The 19,236-nt window shown below is 37.2% G+C and overlaps 8 protein-coding genes across 8 annotated transcripts; 4 read left to right on the top strand and 4 right to left on the bottom strand.

Annotated features, from left to right (window-relative positions):
• Nucleotides 1-1,608: 1,608 nt before the first annotated feature.
• On the bottom strand, nucleotides 1,609-3,126 carry RHIMIDRAFT_233678 (uncharacterized protein; the record flags this gene model as incomplete). The annotated part of the gene is made up of 4 exons (XM_023608011.1): nucleotides 1,609-2,687; nucleotides 2,758-2,925; nucleotides 2,978-3,010; nucleotides 3,060-3,126. 4 exons carry the CDS (start codon nucleotides 3,124-3,126, stop codon nucleotides 1,609-1,611), a joined length of 1,347 nt encoding a protein of 448 aa, XP_023469782.1.
• Nucleotides 3,127-4,122: 996 nt separating this feature from the next.
• Nucleotides 4,123-4,535, top strand: RHIMIDRAFT_197854 (Prefoldin, subunit 4; the record flags this gene model as incomplete). The annotated part of the gene is made up of 2 exons (XM_023606235.1): nucleotides 4,123-4,221; nucleotides 4,272-4,535. Coding segments are annotated over 2 exons (363 nt in total), but the record flags the coding sequence as incomplete, so codon positions are not given.
• Nucleotides 4,536-4,564: 29 nt separating this feature from the next.
• RHIMIDRAFT_233676 (HIRA-interacting protein 5) lies at nucleotides 4,565-5,330 on the bottom strand (the record flags this gene model as incomplete). The annotated part of the gene is made up of 2 exons (XM_023608010.1): nucleotides 4,565-5,199; nucleotides 5,255-5,330. 2 exons carry the CDS (start codon nucleotides 5,328-5,330, stop codon nucleotides 4,565-4,567), a joined length of 711 nt encoding a protein of 236 aa, XP_023469780.1.
• A 1,562-nt stretch (nucleotides 5,331-6,892) lies between these two features.
• On the top strand, nucleotides 6,893-8,316 carry RHIMIDRAFT_56992 (C4-dicarboxylate transporter/malic acid transport protein). Its single transcript, XM_023615421.1, has one exon. It carries the CDS (start codon nucleotides 7,072-7,074, stop codon nucleotides 8,179-8,181), a length of 1,110 nt encoding a protein of 369 aa, XP_023469779.1. The 5' UTR covers nucleotides 6,893-7,071; the 3' UTR covers nucleotides 8,182-8,316.
• On the bottom strand, nucleotides 8,258-10,899 carry RHIMIDRAFT_246660 (PH-domain-containing protein; the record flags this gene model as incomplete). The annotated part of the gene is made up of 6 exons (XM_023610336.1): nucleotides 8,258-8,451; nucleotides 8,505-9,558; nucleotides 9,611-9,850; nucleotides 9,915-10,259; nucleotides 10,313-10,720; nucleotides 10,777-10,899. 6 exons carry the CDS (start codon nucleotides 10,897-10,899, stop codon nucleotides 8,258-8,260), a joined length of 2,364 nt encoding a protein of 787 aa, XP_023469778.1.
• Nucleotides 10,900-11,193: 294 nt separating this feature from the next.
• On the top strand, nucleotides 11,194-11,602 carry RHIMIDRAFT_265116 (mature T-cell proliferation 1 neighbor protein-like protein). Its single transcript, XM_023611791.1, has 3 exons — nucleotides 11,194-11,287; nucleotides 11,346-11,367; nucleotides 11,417-11,602. The coding sequence occupies exons 1-3, from the start codon at nucleotides 11,273-11,275 to the stop codon at nucleotides 11,578-11,580; spliced, it is 201 nt and encodes a 66-aa protein (XP_023469777.1). The 5' UTR covers nucleotides 11,194-11,272; the 3' UTR covers nucleotides 11,581-11,602.
• Nucleotides 11,603-11,638: 36 nt separating this feature from the next.
• RHIMIDRAFT_56956 (WD40 repeat-like protein) lies at nucleotides 11,639-13,393 on the top strand. The gene is made up of 2 exons (XM_023615420.1): nucleotides 11,639-12,382; nucleotides 12,440-13,393. The coding sequence occupies exons 1-2, from the start codon at nucleotides 11,662-11,664 to the stop codon at nucleotides 13,330-13,332; spliced, it is 1,614 nt and encodes a 537-aa protein (XP_023469776.1). The 5' UTR covers nucleotides 11,639-11,661; the 3' UTR covers nucleotides 13,333-13,393.
• Nucleotides 13,394-15,089: 1,696 nt separating this feature from the next.
• On the bottom strand, nucleotides 15,090-16,597 carry RHIMIDRAFT_233671 (uncharacterized protein; the record flags this gene model as incomplete). Its single annotated transcript, XM_023608009.1, has 6 exons — nucleotides 15,090-15,690; nucleotides 15,754-15,972; nucleotides 16,017-16,059; nucleotides 16,187-16,228; nucleotides 16,278-16,376; nucleotides 16,435-16,597. 6 exons carry the CDS (start codon nucleotides 16,595-16,597, stop codon nucleotides 15,090-15,092), a joined length of 1,167 nt encoding a protein of 388 aa, XP_023469775.1.
• Between the last annotated feature and the right edge of the window lie 2,639 nt (nucleotides 16,598-19,236).

Raw genomic sequence — 19,236 nt, 5'->3', positions numbered from 1 at the left:
TAAAAGCCGCCTCAATTACTACATTTTGCTATTCTACAACTGATTGAAGTGTGTTTTCATACTGCAAACGACAAACCAGGTCCTGTCTTGCTATCAGCACGTTATACAAACTCAGAGAGGTTTACTGACTTAAATATAAAGACGTCATAACAGCAGCCAAGAGAGAGAGAAAAGCTTCAAGTGTATATACAAATATATACATGTAACAGACTTCATCTGCTTCATTGCCTAGCAGCTCGTGGCACCCAAATATCAGGCCATATTGATACAGTAATAAAGAGCAATTTATTATTGTTTCCTCACCACGCATATTTATTATGCTATTGTATGTGTTTATTACAAGACCTAGGTCCCTTTCCTCCTTAAAGGAGAAGCATATTATTCAAGAGTCAGATCAATCATGCATATACTATGAGCCTGGGTGATACTCTATTGTATCTCATGTAATGTGCACAGACCATCCAGTTAGCTATTACTTTCTGTTGTCAGTTCTGTGGATACACTTGATCATTCTTTTTGTGTTTGTGTGCAAGTGAAAAAATAGGAGAAAAAAAGGAAGAAACATATCTGATACGCAAATCCCAGATTAATCACGTTCTTGAACATTCTATAAGGTAAGTATCTGAAACTGATAATGAATTCTTTTTATTCCATGGCCAACTTTCTTTCTTTGAAGTTGTATACTGTTCCTATTAACCTCAAGAGCTAATGAAAAGGCTGAATCAGAGTTCAATCCTTTAGATCTCCTTTCTTTCTACTTTTTCATGTATAAACACTTTGTTTGATCATAAAACCAATATTACTCATGCCTATTCTTTGCTTTATAATAGAAGGGGGTGATGTTAAAACATTACCTTTTTTTTTTTTCAACCCGCTTTTTATTTTGTGTGTTATAAGATACTTTTTTTTGTGCCCCGTACCTTTTTCTTTTTGCGCAGAACGAAGAAACTCATGCTTCATTGTGCGGTGATTAAATTATCAATGTGCATTTTGCTCGAGTTGGTCATTTTCAGCTTTATCTGTCAATCTACGTGCATCTGTTTCATTCATTTGGAAAAATCGTCCTTCTTTTGATAATTTACGATCACAGTCCGGCCGCTTTGATTCAATATAAAAAGTAGTAAAGTTTCCTCTTTCTTGCTGTTATTCAGCTTTAGATTTGAAATGGTCAATTAGGTCCATGGCTTGCGTGAATTAGACTATTAAAAAAAAAAGCTGAATATTACAAGTTTATAGTGAAGATTTAATGTAGAATGTATGCTGTACAACAAGATTATAAAGTATTATAATAATTCATAACAACTTGTCACTTCTTTCATGTTCACGACGATCATTACTGTTATCAATGAAAAGCTTGGGCTTAGTCATGATCAAAACATCAAAGAGAAGCCAAACATAACTACAAAAGGGGCACTAAGAAGCCAAAGTGTTCTATTCAAGTCCAGAACTTCTTTCAGCGATACCGAGCAGGAACAGCTGTTGATTTTGTTCCAAGAGTGATATGCTACTAGTAAACACTCTGCGTACTTGATACTTTTAAAAATATTGAGAAACAAACAGATTCATTAAACATAACTTTTATTAAGTATGAAATCTAGTTTGATGTGATTATATCAAGATTTTACTAATTTTCCTGTCTCCGGCTATTTTAGCCATCTTTCTCATTGCACCTTTCATGTTGGATAGACCAGACTTGTGCTGGTGGTGATGATTATGGCTAGGTTGTTGTTGTTGTTGTTGCTGTACATAATGAATGTGATGCTGATGTCGATGCATGTTTATATTTTCTGAATCAGTGACGTTACTTTCATTAATGACCGTGTCTTCACTGATGGCACTATCTTCCAATAGATCCACCCTTGAGCGGTATCTTCTTATATTCAATTTCAAATTAGAAAGAGAGCTATTTAGCTTTCTCAAAGGATTTGCTTTATCCTCTATATTATTAGATGTAAGCTGATCTGTGCGAGTTTGGAGCTGAAGAAACTGATTGAATGCTTCATGAATTTGATGCTCTGCATAGCATGCCTTGGTTTTGTTAAACAAGAAAGATGCTTCAAAAGGATCTTCAGGTACCACGGCCGGTGCCTTTACGGCCTCGTTCAATATACGATACAGCGAAGACGATACCCTCATATCTTTGTCAGTTGCCCTAAGTGAATCTGGAGAGACAAAGATAGATATCCAAGGCTTTTCTGGAGGTTCTGGTACGATATCATAGTCATTATCCATCATGCTCTGAATACCATCAGCATTTTCAACCCAATCAGACGAATTTCTGTTTATCTTGGCAATGATACGACTGTAGCACTTTGCCCTTGCTCTTGTTCCCTCCGTCTTACACAGTGGTTGATATTCCATATAATTAACGCTCGAATAAACAGAGGACATGTCATAACCTGAATCCGTTCGAGAGTATGACAATCCCGATTGCGCACTTTTACGGCTTGTGATTTTAGCATGTTCAATGATCAAACGAGTTAAAAAGTGCCCCGACTTTTCTTCCATTATTTGACTGCAATCACTTGGCCCTAGTACCACTTTACCTAACGAGTCACCTAATTTGTAAGCGTCCATAAGATTGACATGTTTATGTTGTAATAATTCGACGAGAAAGTCTAGAATTTCAATCAAGAGTTGTTGACTTTTGTTAGGGATAATAGAAGATAGATTGGATAATGTACAAGCTATATATTTTAAGGGGGAGGGAAAATTGATAAATAAGACGAGCTAATCCCAACATATGATTATAGTTACTCTCGTAATTGATCTTTCTCCAAGCTTTTTTTGAAATGATTCTGTCCGGTGTAGACCAAAGCGCTACCTGCATCAAAGTAGCCACGGAGTGAATGTCGACATAGGATAGGTCGTTGGCAGTAAAGTCTCGCTTATTGAATATCTTGATAAACAGTCCATAGTTTGGCACTATCAGAGAGGATATTGGAGATTGTTATATCTTTACAGTCAACTAAATTACCTGTTTTACGAAATATTTTACGCTCTTGAAAGCCTATACATATTGTTTATATAATCAACTCTAGAACTTACTGCATTCTTACCTCTTTGACGTATTTCTTCAATACACAATCGTGTTACTTTTGCAATAAAATCAAAAGAGTAATACATGATGAAAAGCTGCAAGAATTAAAAAGAAAGTGAAAAGAAGAAAGAAAGAGAACTGGCTTTTTATTTATTCGCTTAATACATTTGCACTTCTTTTATTCATCGCGGCCCCCTTGTGATAATAGGAGAATATAAACAAAAAAAGATGGGTCACCTAACCTTAATACGCCTTCAAAGACATACGTTATAAAGGGTCAAATTTGACATGGCCCATGTTGTATTACCCTTCTTCTGCAATAATAGTCTAAGGATACTTACCATGATCTAAGTTGAGGGCCCACGCATTTATATAAACCATGATACTTTATTCATGCACTTGTTTCCCTTTACATGCAGAGAAAAAGTCAGGGAGCGTCCTTTTTCAAAATACGAAAATAAAGTACCAATAAGATTTCTCTTGAATGCACATTATCTTTATATTCTTTAGCATAAAATGAAATTAAGGGATAAACAAGCTCAATCAGTACTTTTATATCACACACGTATCGTGTAGTCAAGACTACCTTTACGTACTACAGTTCTACTTTTATATTTCTTAAAGTAGGGGAAGACTTTCAGTATGATGTAGTATGCTCTCTGAAAGAATTAGCAAGAGCAGACTAGAGAAAAGATGAACATGCTTTTTTGTACGAATAACCAAGCAATTACGCATAATAGACTGAAGACTCTTTTTCAGACAGATGGAACTAGTTTATCAAACATAAGTTCGTCACTTTTGAATTCATCTCATTTAATGAACTTACTGTAATCCCCCTCTCTCTCTTCTCTCTTTGAATGCATTCCTGTTGTATTGAGTTCTTCACTTGATACAGACTTCTGTCGGACATTAAAAGAAAGTAAAAGTAACGCGCTGTAACTTTTTTTCAAGTCTTTCCAATACAAAAAAGATACATATAAAGATGTCAAATATTAGAATGGTTAGAAATAAACGTTAATAAATACTTTCTTTCCCACTTATGACAGCTCCCATAGCTAAACGAGAAGGAAGAGGCAGATGGTGATGTTGAAGTGACTTGGATTGATCAGGAACGCATCAATGAATTCAGTAAATATAATGCCAAAATCGACGACCTCGAAGAGGAATATGAAAAACTCAAGGTAAACAAAGTAAACTGACTTGTATAAAAATATTAAAGGGTTGCTTTTAGAAAGAGAAAGAGTATTTGGATGACGTTGCCATGGAACTGGAATTAGCTGATGAAGATGAGCCTGTCCGATACAAAATTGGTGATGCCTTTGTTCACATTAGTGTTTCTGAAGCAACTGAGAAAATCGAAAAAGATTCAGAAAGACTTGATTTATTAATAGAAGAAACAAAACAGAACATAGACAACATACAAGAAAAGATGGACGAACTTAAGAAATCGTTGTATGCTAAATTTGGAAATGCAATCAATCTTGAGAAAGATTAAGTTTTTATTGAATAAATAAAAAAAAGCGCTTATTGTTTTTCACCCAACTTCTTTTCAAGTTTATCAAATTCTTGAAGGGCAACTGATTCATTTTCATCAATGACTTGTTCTACACCCTGAACTTCTGGGATATAATGCATCAACATGTTTTCAATACCATTCTTTAATGTCACAACTGCACTATCACAGCCTCTGCAGCTACCTTTCAGCTTGAGCTTCACAATGCCATTTTCAAAGCCACAGTATTCGATATCACCACCATCTTCTTGAATAGAAGGTCGAATACGTGTATCAAGTAACTCTTTAATCATTTGAACCTCTTCTGGATCGTCAGGATGAATGGTTGTATCACTTGCTGCCAAATCCCCTTCATCGAATACAATGGGTTGTCCTGAGGTAAAGTGGTTCATGATGGCAGAATAAATATCAGGTTTCATCAATTGCCATTCTGCAGTAGATTCCTTTGAGATAGTGATAAAGTCAGGTCCAAAGAAGACACCTGCAACACCTTCAATTTGGAAGAGTTGCTTTGCAAGTGGAGATTTCATTGAAGATCGAACGTCAAGGAATTCTGCTGTACCATTACCTAGCACAGGTGTGCCAGGAATAAATTTTAAGGAATCGTCATTGGGGGTTTGCTCAGTTTGGATAAACATGTTGCGCACTATAAACACAGGATGAATAAAGTGAAATGACAACAGTAATGATAATAATCTAACCTTGTTGACGTGCTAAAAGAGAAGGCATATACTGCGCATTAAAGCGAGTAGCCCATAAGTTGTGGCTCTTTGTCATTAAATTTCTTTGGACATAGCTTCTTAGCTGTGGGATTGCCCTTGAGCATGTAGATCTTTTTAGGCCTGTCAAAATAATTCGTGAATTCATTAGTAATAAAAAAGATAATTCCAGCAAGGGCGGTCGATAAAAAAAAAAAGGGAGGCACTACGCACACCCAAAATATAGGTTTTATTATTTGCACAGCACATGCCCAATTCTAATTGGACATGATAAATCCATGCAATAATCCTGAATGTGTCTTATATGTAGCTTATATCGTATAGTATTTGCATTAAAACATTTATGATTCAAGGTTGACAGTAAGCTGCACTGAGGCATGTAGAGGGCCAATGAATACAATAAGATATGATGAAGCTTCACAATGACATAACAATAGAACTGGAATAGAAATTTACCGCTTATTACATTAAAAGTTTAAATAAGGTTCTTCGGAATAAATCCTCTCCTTTTTGTGCTTAAGCTCTTGGTCTCAGATCGACAATTGGTCAGGTACAAATCCAAATGCTGTCTAAAAGAAGAATTCTAAGAAGTCATCTATGATCAAAGAATGGTATTTTGTAAATAGCAAAACCCTGCTTTTTCTTATATACACACACAAACGCTATGAACACCCCGCTTTGTGAATGGTTGATTGGAGCTTATGTTCGCATGAGAGTTGAACGAGAAATGAAGGAATGTCTTGGCTTGCACAAGCAAGAATTATGCAACGGTGTACATCCAAAATACTTTCTTTTAAAGTGAATGCTAAAGTAACCTGAAATTTGTAGATAAAATGTGTATTACACGGATTTTGTAAGAATCCATCACAACAGAAAGACAATAACAGCAATGAACATTTATGAACCTTTACAGAAAATAAATGTGTTTCTGCCACTATACCTCTTCATTCTTTTGGATGACCACCGTATCAAATACACTAAAATGTACAATAGCAGAAACTGTTTGTTTCTGACGAGCCAAAGTAATGCTGAGAGTGCGGCGAGAAGGATTAAGCTTGGTTAGGTATGGTTAGGTATGTAGTGATAATGACTCGAAAAAAAAAGACAAAAGTAGTACTCATTGGATGACTGGTAAGACCATTTTGTTCTTTGCATAGTGATCATGCATCTACTTTTCTGAATAATACAATGTTTAATTGGTCAAGAAAAATCTTAATCAAAGTCTCAGTAAGATGTTTGTGTAGAATAAACCTATGATCAGACATACCAATGTTAAAATTCTTGTGCTATTTCACTGTGATGTGGTCACTGCCTAGGAAAATCATACGAGATGTATGAAAAAATGTAGGTATCAACAGAGCTGCCACAGCAAAAAGTAAAAAGTCTATCATCACACAGATGGGAGCCCTTGTCACAATTTAGGATAGTTACCAAACCTCCAAAGCATCCTTTCAGGGCCACATTATGATATGGTTCGTAAATCTCTCGTCATTTGATGATGCTTTATCGCTTTTCAAAACCCAGCCATAGATAGATGAGGCATCTTGATGAGATTGACTTATTACTCATCCAATAGTATGTTTTCTACAAACGTGAATAATGTTCACAAAGGTATGCCAAGGAAGACAAGTCCGCAAACGTTTCCTTGCTTGCACATAAATACAATCAAGGCTGCATTGTGTAAAGAGAAAACTGTATGGTGCGCTCTGAGCGATAAGGTTTAAGACGTAAAATGGCGCAATGCGGAGCACTGTCTTACTTAAAAAGAAAGTCAATTCTGACATGCGCTTTCTTTCTTTATGACAGAAAAAAAGGACAAGAATTTAGTAGAGATCGTTCGACATTTCACTCCATCATGGTTTAGCGTTACCATGGGAACAGGCATAGTTGCCATTCTGTTGCAGACATTTCCTTTTCAATTTTCTGGACTGCAAACGATTGCACTTGTTTTGTTTCTGTTCAACGTCGTCATTTACAGCGTCTTTACAATCATTACCGTACTTCGCTATGTACTGTTTCCTACAATATTCTTTCTCATGCTTCAGCATCCAGCACAGAGCATGTTTGTTGGCACGATTCCTATGGGATTAACAACTATAACAAACTTTATTACGATTGCGCTCACCGACAAATATGCCTGGGCTCTGAACCTCGCTTTCACTCTCTGGTGTATCGAATTTGCCTTGACGCTTGTTAGTTGCTTTTTAGTGCCCTTTTATTTTATAGTGCACCACACACATGCCTTGGAAACAATGAACGGCACTTGGTTACTCCCTATTGTACCTGCTGTTGTCACTGCAGCATCAGGAGGGTTGTTATGTCACTATTTGGATGAGCAGAGAGGCTTAATCATTCTCATTGTGTCGTATGTAACCATGGGCATAGGCATCTTATTAGCACTCTCGATCATCGTCATTTATTTTTATAGACTTGCTGTCCACAAGCTTCCTCCCAAGGAGGTTATTATTAGCTCTTTGCTGCCTTTAGGTCCGCTTGGCCAGGGAGCATACGGCATGATTCAGCTAGGATCTGGCGCACAAAAGTTATTAGGAGATCGTTACATTCCTGGATTAGGTAATGTCGCGTACAGTCTAGGCTTTATCCTTGCACTCTTTCTTTGGGGCTATGGTTTATGGTACCTGGTTGTGGCTATTTTCTCTGTCGGTATTACAGTCAAACACAAGATCCCATTCAACATGGGTTGGTGGGGACTCACTTTCCCGTTGGGCGTCTATACAGCAGCAACATTGGCTATTGGCAAGGTACTCGATTCCATGTTTTTCAATGTCCTAGCTGCTATCTTTACTTGCTGTCTAGTCACGCTTTGGTTAGTAGTTACGATCAAGACGATTGTTGGAGCAATCACTGGTAAACTGTTTTATGCTCCATGCCTTTCATTAGCACAGTGATATATTGTAGAAATAGATTTATTAAGAAATATAATATAGAATGTAGTAAAATAATACATAAATAGTGTACATTTTTTTATATCACAATACTCTCCGTGTCATCTAAGCTCCGTAACTTGTTCTGTTCTTCTTCGCCAAACGTACCACCACTTGCCATCTTTTTACCATTGTTTTGTTTAGGGGATAATGCGAGAGATACTGAATTATCATACCAGGACTTAATGGCATCAAGCAATGCCATGATTTTGATTTCATGACCGTTAAGTATATCTATTGATTCATAATTAGTATTAATTTATAACAGCAAAGGAAGGCTGTATTACCTCTGAATGTATATCCCCCGTCGAGATCAATGCCCTCCTGATGCATAAATTCAAAAGCAGTAATCATTCGATCCATCATTTGAGAGTAAACAGACTGATTAAGGTTAACAGGACATCGTCTGATCTCCTTACCGCCTAAATTTTCCAGCAATTCTAGCAGAATCTCGCCTGTCGATAGCTCTGTCAAATCACGAATGGGATCATGCACATGTATATTGATCCAGTCAATATATTCCTTCCTTTTCATCAGTAACTCACGCTGGTTCTCTGGAGTAGGTTGATAGTGCCTTGACGAAGGTAGATCTTCCACTGCCAGATGATTATGTCGACTTGATTCAATGACACTCATGTTTTCAGGGTCAATCAAATCCTCGTCTTCCTCATCTGGATAAAATGACACGCTGGGCGCGATAGACGACGCGTTGTGGATGGGCGAAACCATTTTCCTTGCTGTTGTTGTAGAGCTGCTACTACTACTCTGCGTCGTGCTTGGACTGATCATCATAACGCCACTTGTACTCGTAAATCCAGAATCCTTTAGTTTTGTGCGGTGATCAAAGGAATACTCAGACACGTTATCCATCGGCACGCCTCGCAATCTTGGACTCATCATGGATGGTGTGCGGCTGCCTGTTGTGCTTGATAGCGGTGATGAAAATGATTGTTGAAAGTTGAGTTCTTCTGGATGTTCTTCCATAGGTGCCAATCCAGTGTTGCTAGTAATACTGTTGTGTCGGTAGGATGAAGAGGGACTTTTTTGTTGCTGTGGATGAAATATGGTTGATGGGGGGCGAGGACGCATTCGACGAGCAGTTTCCAAGGAGACAGTCGGAATCGTACTAGAAGACATAACGGGAGTTCCGTAGTCTCTTTCAATAGTTGCCTTCATCAGCGCTTTCAACCATTCCTTCATGTATCTTTCTTGATCTGTGTAAAAATAAAATGTCCTTTCTTTTTCATGCTGTGCCTTGAAGCAGTATTTTCCTGGTTGAATTGAGCTATCTACTTCAATCTTGTATCCTTTTAAATTGATAATGCCTTTCATTCTGATTGCCTTTAAAGGGAAAAGTCAGGACGTCTTCTTTTGTTTGCTGTATATGTTTTACCTTTGGGCTTTTGAAATAGAATAGATTGTTTGCTTTAAGTACAAACCATCGCTTATTCCAATTCTTGTACTTGTCACCTTGCTTATATAACCAGCCTTCCATATCAGGTATTAAAGAGAGCTCAGGCGCCATTGGCACGTCCTCCGAACGTCGTACCATGTTCGAGGACGGCAGGATAGACTGTAACTTGTTTGTAGAAGGGAGTAATGATGATCTCATAAAGTTGTATTTGCTATTACTCTGTTTAGTCAGGTGAGAAAAAGCACATGGGTCAGTCATATAACCACGGTGTCAAGATGTTTACCTCTTGCATATTGTTGCTACTGAATGTAGCATTCAACGTATGTCTTCGTCCAAGTTCTTGCATACTATGATCTTGTCTGTAAACACTACTGGTGTGGCTTATTTGACTTGAATTTCTAGATAAGTTATTATTCTGAGATACGGTCCTTTGAGAGGATGACATAGCTGAATCTATAGAGGGTCTTTTACTATTGTTGATAGAATTCACTAGTTGTGAGTTTCGAATGACTGTGCTGTAATCAGAAACCAAATCATCGTCAGGATATGGATGTCTAGTGTGATTATTATTGTAATATGGTTTTTCAGGTAATGGTGAGTTTAGTCGGGAATCAGTTGAAGGAGTGTACTGCAGATGATGAATGTGAATACGAAATCAAAGTGTTTAAAAAAATACATTACTTTTATAGTTTTCATTTCTTTCTTTAAGGCCGTGATTGCACCATGTATCTTGAATCGTTTTCCAAACGTATCAATCTGTAACTCTTTTAGGGAATCCAGAGTCAATTCTAATAAGATGTCTCCTGTGATTTCCTGTTCTTTGAATGTATCGGCAAGTCTCTTGTCAAAACCAACGTCGATTAACCACAGAGCAACTTGATCGGATGACCACTCTTCAATAGGCTTCATTCTTAATGCTGGGTTGTTTAATGATTGCTTGACAATGGACTGTATATTCTTCGAGGACATGCTCAAATGACTACTGCTTATCCTTAATTTGGCCATCCCTTCCTCTATATTTTCTCTTGGTGGCGTTGAAGATGTGTATGTAATAGGAAATAAACCGATCTCCCCCTTTTCGTTGCGGCCCTGTTTATATATATATATTAATGTCAAGTACAAGATTATACTCTAATATCCAGTACCTTCCACCAACCGTCATTGTATCCTTCGTCTTTTTCGAACACAACCACTTTCTCTCCTACGTCAAGTGAGATCTCGTCGACATTTTCTGCTACAAACTTGTGCACAGTATAAACTACTTCCATAAGACAACAAAAAGGGAGAATGGCAACAAGTTACAGAAGGAAGAAGAAGAAAAAAAAAACAAAAGGAAAAAATAAACAAATAAGAAATAAATCAAAGGTTACATTTTTATATGATTTGGTAAGTCTCATTTTCCAATGTAAAAGATAGACCAGAGTGTGTAACATTGGTAGAAATGAAATGGACAAGCCATTATGCTGCATTTAGTAAATTTAATTTAAATAATACATGACAATAAACGAGGTTCTCTCCCTCTATTCATTTTGCTTGTTGTCCCTCCTTCCTTTACTTTTTTTTTTTTTTCTTTTCTTTACAACCTAAAGCGGGGAATCAATTTCTTATTTTGCCTTTCTCTTCCCTTTTTATTTCAAAGTGATGTCAAACCAACAGGTAAAAGGGTACTATAGTTACTATTGCTATGGATACAGTACTCATCTTTGATATATAGAAACCTCCGTGCCAAAAATATGGTAAATAGGACTTCAATATGAATATAGTATTGTTGATCATCAAGTTTAGCCTGTGATATCCAAGACTGTTTAGCAAAGAACAACTACCAAGAGTCAAAGTGTCAAGACTTGATAGATAAACTTGACAAATGCTGTCAAGATCTCATTAACAATGGAGGCAAAAGTGCTTGCTGTCCAGAAAAGAAATACAAAAATAACCCGAGGACAAAATAAAAAGACAGTTCAAACTACAAGATATTATTTTCCTGTTTTTTTTTTTTTTTTTCTTATCTTTCTTCCTTACAATTTAACACAATGAGCATCACACATCATTCAAACGGCCGTTTCCCAACGGAACTTTTATTATCTATATTTATTCACTTGGACGGCCCAACTTTAGCTTCCTGTAGTAGAGTGTGCCGACAATGGCACAACGCCATTACTCACTTTGACGAACTGATCTGGTCAAGAGCCTGTCGCCGTGATTTCCTAAAGACAAGGCGTTTCTGGTCACTTCAATTTCCCGAACTAACACAAACAAACAGCTTACTCGGAAAGCAAAAGAGAACATGGCAGGATATGTATAGAATAACCAAAAACTGGTATACCGGTCACTGTACGGGATATTATCCTGAAGTAGACCAAGATAGATCAACAGACACACTCATCCCCTGCGCCGTTATTGGTGATCCTCAAGAACATGGTATGTTTACCACGCTCACTCTTGCTTACAATGGATCCATCATTCGATCAAATCCAAACTATCAAACGGCATCTGAACAGAGTTTGATGATTCAATCACCACAGACACATGAAAAACAGTATATACAATGGTCAAATCTTGAATTGCCCGGTTGGCCAGAAGCTGCAGCATCACACACCATTGTTTGTCACCATACACTTCCATCCACACCTTGGTTGGTTACAGGTGGTTTGAACGGTACTGTTGCCATATGGGATCTAGAGAAAAGGTCCTTGGTGAGGATGTGGCACGGACACCGTGGAAGGGTATTATGCATTAGCATGAATGACGAAGGTTAGTCATGATTAACAGGAAAGAACGCTGGCTTTATAAAAACAAACCCCTCTATAGCTGTTTTAAGCGGCGGCGCGGATAGTATGATCCAAGTGTGGGATCTCAATATGACTGACAAGACAAAAAATCTTCAAAGGCCTACTCAACGTGGCATGATCGATATTTCCCGCTACTTGTCTGAACGAAATGATTGGTATCAAGGTGTAGGTGAAATTGCTGCAAATCATAATTTAGTCGCTTGTGCCCCGGATGCTTCCGGCCCCATCTTGATCTTTTCCCTTTTGACAGGATCTCTTGTATATGAATTGAAAATACCACAAGCTTCACCAAGGATGGAGTGGGCGACTGAGGATATCACTGCCTTCACTCGGCTTCGACTGACCCCGTACTTTTTACTCACAAAGGGAAAAATATCCAACAAGAGCCAGCATTTGAAGATTGTACCTTCTACTCAAAATGTGATCCTTCAGCGTAACAAGCTCTCCCAGTCTAAACAAGTAGGTTATATGTCACCATTGAAAGATCATAACCCTTCTCCTCATGTTGCCCAAATGACTCCCTATCAGCTTTATCTTTACTACCAATCAATGAATAGTGGTAATGAAAGAAGTGACAGTGAAGAAGAGCAATTGCCTACTCCAGACACGAATGATTGTATTCATGTCTGGGACCTCCAAACAGCAAAGATCGTCTACAGGCTACTTCCTGTTTTACCAAAACCAAACCAATACTACACTATTACAGATATACAGTTATCTCCAGATTACTCCAAGGTATTTGCTATTATCCAAATTCGTGGTAAAAAGCAGTATGAGGAACATCTTTTCTGCTGGGACTTTTCGATAAAGAATATAGATGATCCGATAGATCAATGTTTTAAAGTTTTAGAATTAGATACTAAAGACTCTTCTCAACAAAAAATTGGAACTTCTTGGGTTTGTTTTATGTAGCTTTGTTTTTAGTATTCTCCCATTTGTAAATACGTCATTTGTATACACTTTTCCATCTTATAAAACCAGTTTACGTTTTTATATTGCTTCAATATTCGTTTTATTTTGACTCAATATGTGTTATTATGTAATTCAATTTTCGCTTCTGCCATGTTCAAATGCCACAGTTGACGAAAGGAAGACAGAGGGTGTGATATGATTTTCAGAACAAAAATAATATATAATATTCTTGCTGCCAGTGTGCTTTGTAGTAGAACCGTTCAAATTTGTTGCCATATAGGCCCCAGTTAACATGCTTTTTTATCTTATCTATCTTGTTGCCTACTCCGGCGGATCTTCGTGCTGCTTGCTGAACGTATTGAATGTGGGCCATATACTTTTGTATCTATCTCTGCTGTTTTCATGTGTTTCTTGACGATGTTCGCTACTGAAATTGGGTTGAATGGTCGAAGTTTACTGGGTTCCATCAAGTATGCCAGGAATAGTGAATGGTTCTCGGGGAGCTCATGACGAAGGTGTTCGGTCTTGGTTATAAAAAGCCACGTCGTTCTTGCCGGGCACATAGATTCAAGTTCTAACTGCCCGAGCCTTGTTTTCTTGGTTTGAGCTTCCTTTGATTGTCTAATGTACAGTATCATCCGGAGCATGGCTAGATTTCTGGAGTTACTGTTATTTCTAAAAGTAAATTTTACGTTTCTACATTGTAAAGCACCCATATCAGAACGCGCACGAAACATTGCTGCAATACAAAATAGCAGGATCGTCTTGTCATGTAGTTGAACGAGAGACAGTGAACCAACACTACATGCACCAGAAAATAAGCTAATGCTACGGGCGCTTCCTTGGGGCACTGCCTATGTTGTCACTATATAAATTCACACTACCAAAGTCTCTACATAGTCTAAGGCTGCCCAGTTCACTGATGTGAAATACGGATATATCCTAATTGCACGTGATTGATTTTTGTTCTTTGATCAAACTAACAGCATAAAAAATAGGATAAATAAAAAAGATCATTGTTAACTTCTTTTCATATACAAACGAAATGACTGTGTATGATTGTAACCATCTATTGGAAGATCCTAGGCGTCTACAAGTTTTCAATTCCAAAGAAGTCTTCTATCAAAGATCGAGGTAATTTGTATGCAGTTGGATACTATAGAAGAAATAAAAAAGAAGTGCTGTCACTGCTTTATTCTAATTTTTTGTTGTCAGTTCTATCAACAAAGAACTAGGATCAATAACGTGTATTTTACATTAATATATATTCCATTGGGAGGCGTTAGATTAGTTAGTTTCCCGAGGCAGCGCCCGTAACATTAGCCACTTTGTCATGAATTTTTTCGTGCATGTAGTATTTCCTATCCATATATATATCCTTTTGGTAGACAATATCCTTTTCCTATTGGTGTAAATGCACACTAACAAATTTAGGAATAGATTTACCCTTTCTCCCTTTTCTGTGGGCTAAATTTCGTGGTAGATCGTTCATCAGTTGTACTGAAATAGTTGATTAAACCAGATATTTCTTTAATGTTATTTATCCCCAGGAGTAATATGCATCATCGACTCTATAGAACGTTGATGTCAATATTTTATGATGGGTTTCACTTTATTATAAGTTGTTAATAAAGAAAAAAAAAAGAGGGTGATCAGAGCTTCTTTATTTGTGCATTTGAACATCTTATTTACAGATATTATGCAATCGGAGGCAAACGTTATTTATTATTATATGATTATGATTATTATGATTATTATTATTCGATTGTCCACATATCGTTTTTATTATCGGTATTGTTGTGGTTCGCATTGGAAAGTAAATTGGCGTTTTCTTTTCTTCCTTCTTGCAGCTCAAGATCATCTATGCTGTCATGATCAATCGTTTGTGGCTGTTGTTCTTGTTTTTTGTTATTCTTTCTTAGTTCGGGGTTTTTAAATACAAACACTCCTCGATGAAGATTAAACAGGGCCTTGACAGCAACAGCAATGGTGAGCAGTAAGAGTACCATGGCGATAACTGTAGTAAATATTAAGAATTGCCTTGTATGCAAGTATGGATCATATTCATTGACTCTTGGCATTGCAATGAGGTAAAGTCTGTAAATGAAATAACCAACGGATCCGATACCAGAGAGAATTGACAAGAGCATGGCATACTTATTTTCTTGATAGACAGCTGCTATGGCAAGTGACAGTAGCGCAGCTCCCAGCACAAAGACCACGACAGTTTCAGTAATAGTTTCTGAGTATCCTAGTCTGACAGAAGGTATCAACTGTGCAGCAAATGAAAAAATAAAAAAGAAGTCCAATTTAAGCAAGGTCAATAGGATGCTGATAGTGATTAACGCATTACGTATTCTATCATCACGTTAGAATGTTAGTCATCTATTCTATATGCTAGTATATATAGAAGAAGAGTACCTCATATCTGCAGAAAAGTTCCTATAATTATCCCAAGCGAATTGTTTACGAAGTCTCCAGCCAAAGAACACCAGGACGATAAAGAAGGCGGGAATAAGAGCAATGATGGTATATTCGATAGGTCTCATTATGCTTTCGTAATGATCTTTGGCTATTTCCATTCCTTGAAGAGTACTGCTCCACCTTGATTCAACTGGTTTCCAATATTTCTCATCTCCACTAATGGAAGCGTGTCAAAGAGCTTTTTTTTTTATGTTGTTTACCAGACTGCGTTTTCCAATATAACATGTTGTCTTAACTGAATGCCTGCATATCTTTAAAAGGGATATCAATAACTGAAGGGTGAATATATCAGCTTGTTCTACTTACGCTATTATTCATTATGTTAATAAGCAATGTTGAATATACATATATACATATCATTTTAACTTACCAACAACAAGTAATCCAAAAAGAATCAGCGCACACAGTTGAGCTGCAAAAAGAATAAGTAATACAGAATAGAAAGCCCATTTGGACAGTACCTGTATTTCTTTGATATAAAGCATCTACACATAGTACCACTTGGAACACTTGAGAGATGATAAACAAGGCATGGTATATTAAGTCGGATTCACTAACGCCTTAAAAGAATGGGATTAATGCATATTCAATCTCTCTCTTCCCTTCCTTCTTATGTACCTTCTTCAACGATTGTTGCAGAACAATTCTGAACAAGCCCGAGATGGTTCATGATGACCATGCCTTCCAATATGGAAATAACGATAGCCTCAAATGTAACTAAGCCAAGTGTCATGACTGACTCCTTTGATTTAAGGACTCCGTTCTCTTTAAGCTTGCCCATCCTGTTTTTCGTAAAATAAAATAAAAAAGAAAGAGAGAAAGAGATAAAACGGAGAGTGAGGAAATAAATCCACAAGGCAAAACTCGATCTTGTTTGTTGTACTGGATTCAATCAGCCACTTTTTGCTTAATTTTGAACCTTCCTCTTTTTCTTTCCTTTCCCTTTACAAATGAGGCTCGGTCACTTTCTCATTTATAAAATCTATTTTTATTTGTTTACATGAATTCACCATTCCTTTTTTTTCATAATAAAGAATAATGTGGGGGGAAACGGTGATATAACGACTGACTGCGCTTTGCTTTTAAATGTAACCTAGATCAAATGTGTAACAGTCCGTTTATTCGTTTGTCTACTTGGGGTAATCACGCATACAGTACTTTGAAAAGAACATGTCACAGCCAATGAAAATCAATGTCCGCTTATGACTACAGACCGAACAGATTAGCCCTCTGTTCTACAAAAAGCCTTGGATATATTGAACCATCCCTGCAAGAAATGGTATCACCTTTTGGTATCGTTCAAAAGGATTTCAGAAAACCATATTGAACCCTAAGTCAAGTCATTTGCCAGTTCGAAATTTGCCATTCGCTGCGAGTGGATCATCATAACGACCCAGTGCTGGGATTTCTTGATATTGGATCAGTGTATGATGCCCTCATATGCACAACTTACAACCATGCCTCATTTTATCTCTTCTGGGGCCCCTGTACAACCTATTCTAAACTACGTTTATTGCAGTGTTTCTATCCATTGCTTCTTTACGTCGCTTCTACCCACAAATGGAGGTCCTTCGGAGTCTATTCCCTCTGTATATCTATATTCAGTTTGTATTAATCAGCCTCTAATGCTTTCACAATCCCAAGTACTGTTGTTGAACATGTCCCTTGTATATACTATGATTCTAATTAATTACCTTTTATAAACAAGCAGCATCGTGTTCATTACCAACCAATGCAACACGACCCACGAACCCAAGGTATGTGTACAACATAGCCTAGATCTAGATTACAGATGAAACTCTCCGAGGTGTGTCACATTAGAAAAGTAGTTCAGTATCTTTACAATCAAAGCTCTTTTGGTTATTTGTAGCTTCCATCTAAAGCTGGCGGATTTTTTTCATCCCGAATTCTCGGTAAACTGTAACTGAACTAAGGTGCTCTCCCACTATGAATACCACCAATTGGAGTCAATCTTACTGACTTGTTCAAACTGTTGCCGTTATCGATTTTATCTTCCAAATTGTTCATTCACGAATAGACTTTGGGCTAACCATTATTGTATCAATGGACTGTTTATTCTAATGTACAGCCATTTTATTTTGCAATACAAACATCCACCTGCTCTTCGTTGGTAGTGACGTGACACGAGTGAGTTAGCCGTCGATCACAAGTGTATAAACAAAGAACTGTGTATAGAAACTTCCTTGTCATTAAGCCTCTCTGGATTGTGCATTGACACAATATATCCTTATCAGGAGCATTCCACCTCATAAACAAATATATAAGCCATTAGCAGCCCAGAGTGGCGGATTGGAAAAAATAAAGATGCATCTTGTGGGAGTTGAATAGAGCTATCAGAACCTGATCCTTGGATTAGTTGAAAGCTCTTGACAATAATGAGCTGAAAGCTATAATACTGTTATAGGATGTGTCTATCTCTCCATATTCACGTTTTCTTCATCCAATCAAGGGGAAGTTTTGGTCAAAGGTTAAACATGGTATCAAAAGATGACATTTAATGTCAGCGATACTTTAACTCCCCCTTCGAATTTTAGAAACTTGCATCCAAGTTATTCTGCAAGGTTGTGAAGGATAAGCAAGTTTAAGAAATGAAATTGCGTGTCTTGCCTTTATGTCGCGCTGTTTCCTGTAGTAAAGGGATTGACACTTTATATTCATTTACTCATAGACTTACTCTTTAATAAATCACATCCTAAGATAAGGAAAACTGTGGCTGATCTCCTTCCTACAAGAACGTTTAGAAGAGAGGATATCCTTGACAATGATTCGATGAAAAGATCAGTTTAAAACAATTTTTACTATCGAGTGCTATCAACTAAAAAATACTAAAATTGACGACAAAGATCACTGAAATTTGTGAAGCTGTCCCCTTGGAACATCTTTAGATCTTTATTCGTCATTCCGTAAAGATATTTGAAGACTGAAAAAATAAACAGCCAATCGAATAAAAGCAACTATAAAGAAGTAATAAAGAAGTTTTGATCCAAACCAACTTAATTTCGAGAGAGTGGCCAAACTGGATACAGTTTTTTAAGCTAAAATGAGACGATTCAAAAAATAAGTTAGACACTTTATAAAATAAATATAAAATAAATGAGACGCCTGCTAAAAAAATTTGAGACAAGTGAATGAAAAAATAGACAGCCCTATTTTTTGTAGCCGAAACGAATTATTGTTCAAAGACTTACCTGTATCATGGATTAATGTAGCGGTAACTTCAAAGGGTTGGTTATTTTCTTGGTTGGTCTACTACTAGCTGATGAGGTCGCCTTTCTTTTGAAGCCAGTAGAAGGAGGTGCGTTGAGTCTGCAAAAGCGCTCTGGTCTTTTTCCGTTTTCACGCAGCCCAAAAAGGATGTGCCTGAAATTTAAAGTGGCCACCATATCACGGTTCCAAAGA

The sequence above is a fragment of the Rhizopus microsporus genome (genome assembly GCF_002708625.1).
Source record: "Rhizopus microsporus ATCC 52813 unplaced genomic scaffold scaffold_2, whole genome shotgun sequence".
In the NCBI taxonomy this organism is placed as follows: Eukaryota; Fungi; Mucoromycota; class Mucoromycetes; order Mucorales; family Rhizopodaceae; genus Rhizopus; species Rhizopus microsporus.
This window is presented reverse-complemented; position numbering and strand designations above follow the sequence as displayed.